Source organism: Aulonocara sp. 'chitande type north' Nkhata Bay, linkage group LG17 (assembly GCF_057382095.1).
Source record: "Aulonocara sp. 'chitande type north' Nkhata Bay isolate Kocher_YH1m ecotype deep benthic linkage group LG17, A_spYH_male_GT1.1, whole genome shotgun sequence".
Classification (NCBI taxonomy): domain Eukaryota; kingdom Metazoa; phylum Chordata; class Actinopteri; order Cichliformes; family Cichlidae; genus Aulonocara; species Aulonocara sp. 'chitande type north' Nkhata Bay.
The window spans coordinates 41,146,577-41,156,265 of NC_141360.1; the positions used below are offsets into that span (position 1 = coordinate 41,146,577).

At 39.6% G+C, this 9,689-nt stretch overlaps 1 protein-coding gene across 1 annotated transcript in view; it reads left to right on the forward strand.

Moving 5' to 3' along the window:
- Window positions 1-734: 734 nt before the first annotated feature.
- Window positions 735-9,689, forward strand: part of LOC147310653 (uncharacterized) — a 9,280-nt gene continuing 325 nt past the window's right edge. Inside the window, exons 1-14 of the mRNA XM_086269555.1 lie at window positions 735-4,248; window positions 4,402-4,521; window positions 4,702-4,731; window positions 4,969-5,226; window positions 5,322-5,555; window positions 5,638-5,757; window positions 5,945-6,085; window positions 6,193-6,318; window positions 6,702-6,857; window positions 7,623-7,834; window positions 7,937-7,997; window positions 8,301-8,400; window positions 8,573-8,604; window positions 9,528-9,689. The exon at window positions 9,528-9,689 is cut by the window's right edge and continues 325 nt beyond it. Of these exons, the coding sequence (XP_086125681.1) occupies window positions 4,008-4,248; window positions 4,402-4,521; window positions 4,702-4,731; window positions 4,969-5,226; window positions 5,322-5,555; window positions 5,638-5,757; window positions 5,945-6,085; window positions 6,193-6,318; window positions 6,702-6,857; window positions 7,623-7,834; window positions 7,937-7,997; window positions 8,301-8,400; window positions 8,573-8,604; window positions 9,528-9,577 (1,881 nt within the window). The 5' untranslated portion in view covers window positions 735-4,007 and the 3' untranslated portion in view covers window positions 9,578-9,689. The remainder of the gene's footprint in view (window positions 4,249-4,401; window positions 4,522-4,701; window positions 4,732-4,968; window positions 5,227-5,321; window positions 5,556-5,637; window positions 5,758-5,944; window positions 6,086-6,192; window positions 6,319-6,701; window positions 6,858-7,622; window positions 7,835-7,936; window positions 7,998-8,300; window positions 8,401-8,572; window positions 8,605-9,527) is intronic.

Below are 9,689 nucleotides of genomic sequence, written 5' to 3' on the forward strand. Positions count from 1 at the left end.
TCCGTTACGTTACTCAATGAGAGTAACGTATTCTGAATACTTTGGATTACTTAACATATTATCATTCATTTTACAACTACATGAATGTACTATTGCTGTGTGATTTATAACTATTACTGAAGGTCCACGGCTCCGAACCTTAGTAAAGGGACCTCTGACTAATACGGGTTCCGTGTCGGGCTCATAGCCGAAAAATATCTTTACTTTGTTGTGTGGGTCAACTCTGCTTGCAAGAGACAGAGAGAGGTGTTGAAAGACTGCTCCAACGGAACTTTAGAACTTAAGTAAGTGTCGGAGGAAAACACGAACACGGCGTACAGTCGAGTCTTAATAGCTTACTTACAACTGGGCTCGTCAGGCTCTCTTCTTGGCTGCAGTGGTTATTATTACATTTACATGCTTCCAGCTCCCGTTTCTGCTCGATGATAATTCGTACTTTTTGACTCTCCTTTTTCTCCCTCCTCGCGCTCACAGACACATAACGTGTATGGCAGTCCATTCTCCCTGCAACACGGACTACACTGCCCATGATGCTACATTCTTTAGAGCTATACCTGTAGCATTCTGCCTGTTAGCTTAGCACAACAACAACAACAACAAAAGGCGCTCTCTCACCCAGGAAACACACAGTCGCAGAGAGAGAGAGAGAGAGTGTCGCCCTGTAACCATGGCAACTGTAACGCTGCCGCCTGGAACAACAGAGCGTAGCTGTCAAACAAAACCAAACAGTCCTGACCCGCGACAATATGAAACAGGAAAGTACCGCAGTGTAATCCATTTATTTCAACAAAGTAACTGTATTCTAAATACCACCTTTTTAAACGGTAACTGTAACGGAATACAGTTACTCATATTTTGTATTTTAAATACGTAACGGCGGTACATGTATTCCGTTACTCCCCAACACTGGTAACAAGTAACGCGTTCCTGGTTTTGGCATAATAACTAGTTACCGTGCTCGTTACCACAATAATAACGTAGTTACTGTAACGCGTTACTTAATAATACCTTAGTCCCTACACTGCTCCTACGTGAGTGCCAATGTATTTTATGTTATACAATTTATGTACTTATATATATATGAGCTGACTGACAGAAATCACACACACAATGAGGGGCAACACGACTCAAACAGAGGCAAACAGACATTATACACACAGGAGGACGATTAAGGGACGTGGAGACACGTGGGAACGCAGCTGCACTGAATCATAAGTATAAAGACAGAGGAAGGAAAACATCACACACGAGACTATCAAAACAAAACAGGAAGTAACACAATGATCCTCAGATTAAGACAGCGGTCCCCAGCCCCCGGGCCACGGACTGGAGTCGTTTGGTACCGGGCCGCGAGAGTTGAGGCTCAGGTGTGAAATTGCTGGTTTTCAGGGTTTTTATCGTTAACTCGGTTTCCCGTGTTGTAGTTGTGCGTCTTATTTTGAAAGAAATATTTACGTGTTACCATAGCGACCAGAGAGCATTAAGGAGCAGAGAGGAGGATGTTGCTCTCAGTGTTGTTGGTACATTTCAAGAGGACGCTGCTAAGTTACAGAATTACACAGTGAATTTGCGTTTATGATCATATTTACAAAAGTTTTTGTCTTGGTCGTATCATTTCGTTGTATTTATCCGCGACACCTTAAAGGCCGTGAAAATATTGTCTGACATTAAACTGGTCCGTGGTGCAAAGAAAGGTTGGGGAGCGCTGGATTAAGACATGTGAAGTTGACATTGAGACTGGGGATAAATACACGTGGCGATATGTCAGATTGGAGAGACAACACAGAGAGATGGATGCAGGAACATGTAGGGAGAAAACAGAGGGACTGGACTACAAATGTATTAACTTGACAAGACAGAGAATACAAGACCAGCCATGGAGAGGAAACGCAGCGAGACCAGACAGATACGGAGACGTGACTCATATCAAACACGGGGACACTGACAAGAGACTGACTGAGACTGGGAACATACTGGACACAAAAAGGGAACTATGCAAGAAAGATCCAAGGACTGGAAATATAAATAATTAAAACTCAGAGACACAAAGAAGTACTAACAAATACAGGACTTCAACCTGAAAACAAAATAAACTACAAGAGCAACACAAAATTCAAAATACTGGGACAAAGACAGTCTGTTTGTAAGCTGCACTAAAGCAGACTAACACGCTGGTGCAACTCTAGCTACATGCCATGAATCTGGGTATAGACCCTTAATGTGGGCAGGCTCTCTTTGCTCATATTATAATTAAATACAATTACATGTAATAACTCATAGCTTTGCACATAATGTATCTTTTCCATACTTTCTTTTGCCTGAAGTCCCTGCACATTGAATTTGACTTTAGACCAGTTTCCTTGTAATTTAATTTTGAGTTCAAGCACGTGAGTCTGGAAAAATTAGAGCATAACAGTTAAATCAGAGCAGCAGCTCTCTGTTGTTGGGATTTAGATCAAATTTGCATGTAAGTAACGTGTAACACAAAGTCTCTGATTATCCAACACGTGAATCATAAACTCTGCTGTCATCAGTGAAAGTAAAAAACAACAGTTAGTCTTGTCTGTGAAAGTTCGCAGTCATCCAGGTCATCGCAGTCTGAGGAGCTTGGAAAGAAAATTGTCTGGACTTCTTGCTACCATCCTGGCACCTCTCGTGGGGAACACCCCACACCACATCAAGAACTCCACCGACTTCACCGACAAGGTCCAGAAACTTACCCTGGATCCAGATGAAACCATGGTGTCCTTTGATGTAGTCTCTCTCTTCACCTGCAAACCCACCACGGAGGCCGTGGAGACTGTCAGAAAACGACTACAAGAAGACAGCTCCTTGGAGGACAGGACCAACTTCACACCCAATCAGATCTGCACACTGTTAGACCTCTGCCTCACCACTACATATTTCAAATACAACGAGGGTTTCTACAGATAAAAACATGGCTGCGCCATGGACTCCCCCGTGTCACCTATTGTAGCAACCTTTACATGGAGGAAGTGGAAAGGAAGGCTCTTGGCTCTTTCAAAGGAAGAGTACCCAACCACTGGTACAGATATGTGGACGACACCTGGGTCAAAATCAAAACACAAGAAGTGGATTCCTTCACTGTGCACTTTAACGCTGTGGTGTATGCTGTACAGTGCAGCGAGGAATGCTCAGACCTCTACATCGGAGAGACCAAACAGCCACTTCACAAGCGCATGGCACAACACAGAAGAGCCACCTCCACAGGACAAGACTCAGCAGTCCATCTGCATCTTAAGGATAAAGGTCACTCTTTCGAGGATGCCAATGTTCACATTTTGGACAGAGAGGACAGATGGTTTGAAAGAGGAGTGAAAGAAGCATCTATGTCCACTGTGAGCGACCATCTTTGAACAGAGGCGGGGTTTACGACACCAACTCTCTGCCATCTATAATCCAGTTTTGAGATCCTCCCCAGACGCCTTAACGCCACTCACATCCTGGGCCATCTGACCTCAGGAAATCACATGATAGGGTGGGGCCAGGTTTCACAACTAGCTCACCCGAAACCCTGGATGATTGTGACCCACACCCAGTTTCACACCTCGGCTCATGTGATTAGAGGATCATCAGGGGGTCCTTTTGTCCCTCTGTGGGGAGAAACTCCCACTGGGTTTAAATCTGGGACTCTCCACCAGTCGCTCTTAGAACTGAGGAACTGGACTTAAAGAAGTCCAGATGCTTTTCTTTCCAAGCTCCTTAGAGCTCTGTAAAACATGTTTCTGGAAACATTTTTAATATTACTCATTGATCCATCGTTTACACTAAGTTGTGACTTCTTATCCTTGGATCATCTTGTTTGTTTTTTAAAACAATCATTTGTTTTCTAGCATAGGAAATGGGATAGCAGTGACAAGTAGCACAGCATCTTTCTAACAACATGAAACACGACTGTTAGAGTGAAAATGTTACAGTGAGAACATTTTACATTTGCTACAGTTACAGCAAACATCTTTACGTCATGCTGATTTCTTTTTCTTGGAATGAAAATTGTTTCAGCCTCCTCACCTCCACGCACGGCTACAAATGCTACAGTAGCCACTTCAACAGCCTCCTCCTCACCTCCACGCATTTCCACCAGTCCTACAGTAGCCACGTCGTCTGACGTCTCACCTCCACGCATGACCACATATCCCATAGTAGCCACTTCAACAGCCTCACTTCCACGCACGACCACAAATGCTACAGTAGTTAGTCCATCAGTGAATTCAACTGCCATGTCTGGTAATGTATTCAGAGTTTATAGTTTCATGGATTATTGGCACAGCTGTGTGATAAAATGCTACATTTGTAGTTTAGCATCGTGTCAGGTACAACCAGTCTGCTAGCTGTTAGGTATTTCTGCCTGAAGTTGACCTCCAGCCTGCTCTCACACAGCAACCAGAGCTCCTCCTGCAAGCACCTCAAATGAGACCTCACTCACACCCACTCCACCCAGCAACTCATCTGACTCTCAGGCCTCACCTACAGGCACCACAGTGACAGCTACCACTGAAGGTTGGCCGTTTCTTTATTATACAGGCCTGTGATGACATTGATGTGAATATAAGCAAAGAACACGGCGCTGCTGAGTTACAAGTACCTGTAAGGTGCTCTGAGCTGTTGTACATTCATGCTGCATAATCACAAACTAATAATTTTGTTCTTTTCTGATCTCATTTGAATGCATCGTTTCAGCCACCGAGACGACTCCTGAGCCTCCAAAGTGTGAGTGTCAGTTTAAAGATAATATGTCGTCTGCTTTCAAACACTAGTGATGCTGTCGAGCGTTTCTTACTTAGTGAAAGTTTATTTTTCTATCGAGTGTAAAGATTGTGTTTTAGTTTTAGCCAACGCTGGACTGTGGTCAACATCTGCATGAACAAACTGACTGAGATGAAACATTTCAGCAGCTGATTGATGTTCATGAACAAAATGTAACAATCGATTTGATTTCGTGCTCAGGTTCCTACACTGTCACACCCATCGAGTTTGGACTGCAGATTAATGTGATGAACTTCCCCCCTGGTGACTACAACATCAGTATTACTGAAGGAGGTCGACGAGTGATTGAAGAGAGGGTCGACTTTACTCACTCTACTCAACACAAGAGCCAACGCCTGAAGCCCTGTACTGAATATGAGCATCAAGTTTTATACAATTATGGCAATAAAATAATCAAGTGTACCTCCACTGGAAATAAAACTAAAACAAAAGAAATGAGTGAGTACAAATAATTCATATTTTTTGTGTTTTGCCTTCTTGTAGTTTAACAAACTTAATATCAAATATATTTGTGCATCATTTGTGTGTTTCAGGTGAGACGGACATTACAGGGCAAAGCAGCATAAATGGACATATTTGCTACCAGAGCCAGTGGAACATCAGCTCGTTAAAATTACCACCAAATATAACTTCAGTTAATAAGTCCAGTAGTGACAGTAATACATTGTGTGTCCAAACTAATGACATCTGCTCTGATTATGAAATAACCTTCACTTCAGAAACCTGTGTGAATACTTCATTTGATATCACCAAAAACATCATTGTTGGTTTGTACAAGAAAAATTACCTTTACATTAAAACTCATATGCTTATAATAGGAAGATAATTCAATGATGTTTTTTTCCACAGATTTATATAATTTAACTGAAATACAGCAAAATGGTTCCACTGGACTTCCTGCAGTGATACAGCCAACGTTACCAACGATCAAAGAGTGTAAAAATATCACAGTGTATTACACTTGTTCAGGTAAGTGAAACATCCGCTTCACTGTAAGTATGTTTGATCTGAAAGCTCTTCTGCTGTCAGAGGACTGAGTGTTTGTGCTCTTTGTGAATTTGTTTTATTTTGTATTCTGCATTTGAATATAAAACCAAAGATGAACTGCTGCATGCACTGTGGTACAAAAAATGATGTCGTCTTTGTTTCTCGTCAGAAAAAGACAAACCTGGTCAAACGAACAAACCGCTGTCTGAGCTGGATCCCTTCAGAAACTACCGCTGTACTGGTCTGATCTTCATCAACAACATCCCCACAGTTTACACAACTCCACCCGTCCACCTTAACACTGACTGTGGTGTGTTGATATTTAACTTACCTCAGAGGGATGAAGCTTTTCCTCCTCAGATAGTTTGAAGTGCCACAAACTAACAGCTGCTGCACTGTTACTGTTTGTTTCAACAGATCTTACAATAAACTTGGAGAATAAAAAAACCAATACTTCCATTAAACTGAGCTGGAAAACAACCAGTAAGAAATGTAATGGTGTCCTTCACAATTTTTCATATGACTGCAGTTGTGATAAAAAAGGTAAGTCCAATCATTTGGATTCACTTACACTTTATAAATATCTTATATTAAAATGTATTAGTTTTGTTTTTGTTTATTGTTAACAAAAGATCTGCTTATTTGATCATTAAAATATATAGAAGTGTTTATATTTTGAGCTAATAATTTACTAAATATAACTGCTTGACATTTAACCCCCATCACTAAACACATGAAGTATGATCCAAAATAACGATATGTCACTGCATTCTTATCTTATACTCAGATCTCCAACCTGTTATGTTCAGTCTGCTGCTCATGTCGTTGTCGTGTTTACTAAAGCCAGCAGGTCAAAGTCACCTGAAGTCTCTTTAGCTGGACCTGCTGATTTAAACCACAAAGAGTTCATGAACATTATGTTACAGGAATCACAGGAATCCCAAAGCCTCAGTCTGACAGAGGAACGTGTGATTTTACTGGACTCGAAGCATTCACTGATTATACCTGTGGAGTCCAACCCAAATACAACAGCAAGACGGTTTCCAATAAAAGGGAAGTTACACTGAGAACTGCCCCTGGAGGTAAGTTACCAAACTAAATATTCAGAATTACACTTCATAACAAAGCTGAACCTTTAATTGATCAAAATCAAACTTTGTTTAGCTTTATTTTTATTAATATCCTTCTAAAACACAACATGAAGACTTTGGTGGTGAACAGCAGAAAATAAAGTTACAAAATGATGTTTTCATGAAGAAGAATAAACTCGAGCTCATTTATTTTAGTGAAAGATTGGAAACAAATGTGTTTTTCAGTGTGACAGTCCTGATTATAATTAATGTGATTTAGATATATTTTAAGATAAATGCCATGAAACAGAGAGTATCCCTCATATCAACTAAATCCGACTCTCTGAAACTTTACAGTGAACATTAAAACATGCTGAGTCATCAGTGAAGAAACGTGACAGTAATTATGACGTTCAGTCGTTTAAGCAGCGCTGACTCAGACTCTTGTTCTCTGGGACTTATAGAAATGTGTTTGTTAATTTTCTTTACTCGTTCATATTATTCTGGAGGGAAAATGTGTTTAATGATAAGAGATAACTGAAGTTCATTCACATGTTTTCTGTTTTTTAAAGTTACATATCTGTACATTAAATGTAAGCTGGGCTCCATGAAAACAAAATGATAAATTAATTCTTCAATAATTAATAATTAATTTCTATTATGAATCGTTTTAACATTGCAAACATAAACATGTTTACTTTCACATGTTTTGTCTCGTTGCTGATGGACATAAAAATGAATCTTAAAACTATGATCCCTGTTTTCATTTCCTTACAGTACCCGACGGGCCGTCTACAGTGACTGTAACTGTGCCGGAGAATAATGTGATTAAAGTAGAGTGTAAGCGTGGAGACAAGATTAGAGGACCAGACAAATATAGAAGATTCATAGCACGTCTTCATCCTGGTGGTGAAAACAAACCACAGAATGAAACAGTTTGTAAGTTTGAATTCAAGGATCTGAGCTACTCTACAGCATACAGAGTGGAGGTTTGTATCATCCTACTTTTAAGTATATGATTATTTTATGGCTGCTTTATTTTAATGGTGTCATTTCTTATGAATGAACATCTGAAACATCTGTATTTATAGGTGACTGTTTTCAACGGATACTTTGAAAGCCAACCGGGCAGAGGAACAGCTGATACTCGCTGTAAGTATGAATTCAATGACACAGTTTGTTGGATAAATCAGTTTATATACACACACACACACACACACACACACACACACACACACACACACACACACACACACACACACACACACACACACACACACACACACAGGTGTCTGTTTTTAACAGACAAGTTGAAAGTGAAGCCAAAGCCAGCACTCGCTGTACTGTTCACACAATGAAATAAAGTATAAATATCTTTACTCTGCTGGGTAACATGACTTCTTTGTATCTTGAATATTAAAGCCACTGTTTGATATTGTTTGAACCTGTTTTCAGACAATGACAAAGCTGTCATTGGTTTTTTGATCTTCCTCATATCCGCCGCTCTGCTTCTGGCGGCCTGCGTGTGCTACAGGAAGCTCAGAAAGCGTAGGAGGTAAAGGCCACGCATCCAACATCGTTAGTTTATATTCATCTGTTATCAGTGATAAAACTGTTTGTTGTAAATGAATTTCAATTTATTATAGATGACATTTATCTATGGTGATAATTATGTTCTGTTTTCACACAGTAGGATGTTAACTGTTAAGTAAATCTTCTCTCCACAGTGACGAGGATGAAAATGTGGCCTCAGAAGCAAGTATGTAGACATTCAGCTGCTGTTACCATGAACTATGTAAATGTTAATACTTTGCTACATTGTTACTATTTGTAGTTGTAAAGAGTCTTATATTGGTTTAGAATTTTTTAATTATTTTGTATTTATTTTATAATTTTGTCCTTCTGTTTTAAATCCTCTTTACCTTCATTTAGTTTCAGGAGTTGTTTTGCTTTCAGTCTCGTTTTTATTGATTAAAATATTTAGTTTGAATTTAGTTTTTAGTTTTTAGTTGTTATTTTTCTCTTTTTAATTATTACACAGATTTAGGAAATATAGGCTAAATAATTTGATATTTCCATAAAAACACAACCCTTTGTGAAAGCACGTCACTCACATAAATCTAAATGTCACAAGTCTTAAAGCATCTGTACCAAAGCCTCGTCAGGTTTGTTGTGTTTCGCCAAAACTACAAAGACTCAAACTGAGACTATTTCCTGTAAACCAAAGGATTCCAACTCGTCCTCGAGAGCTGCTGTCCTGCAGCTTTTAGATGCATCCTTGTTCCAACACATCTGCATCCAATGAATGGTTTGTTATCAGGCTTTTGCCAAACTTGATGACATGCTGAACAGATAATCCATCCATCTGATTGAGCTGTGTTGGAGCAGGGATGCATCTGAAAGCTGCAGGACAGCAGCTCCCGAGTTGGACATCCCTGCTGTATGCATTCACTTTATTTTAAATGGTTTCAACAGGTCACAACATTATTTTGTTGGTTTAATTTTGCAGATATTTTTTTAACTGGCTAACTAAAATGTTTCATCATACCTAGTAATTTTATTAGTTTAGTTTTAGTTACTGTAAGTATAATAAAACTGGTTGCAGCAGAAGTTATGTTTCATAATCGTGCTGTGGTTTGATGCTTTGTCATGTTTATTGTTGTTTCCTTTGTCTTATCACAGTTTACATGAACACACGACCTCCTGGGTGGCGTCAGAAAGAAGCTCAGTAACCAAGAACATCTCGGAGCATCAAACTAAATCTCCATAAATTCTTTATCTTTAGTATTTACGTTGTTCAGTCTTCATTTGGTCATTTTTCCATTTTAGCAATAAAAAAATATT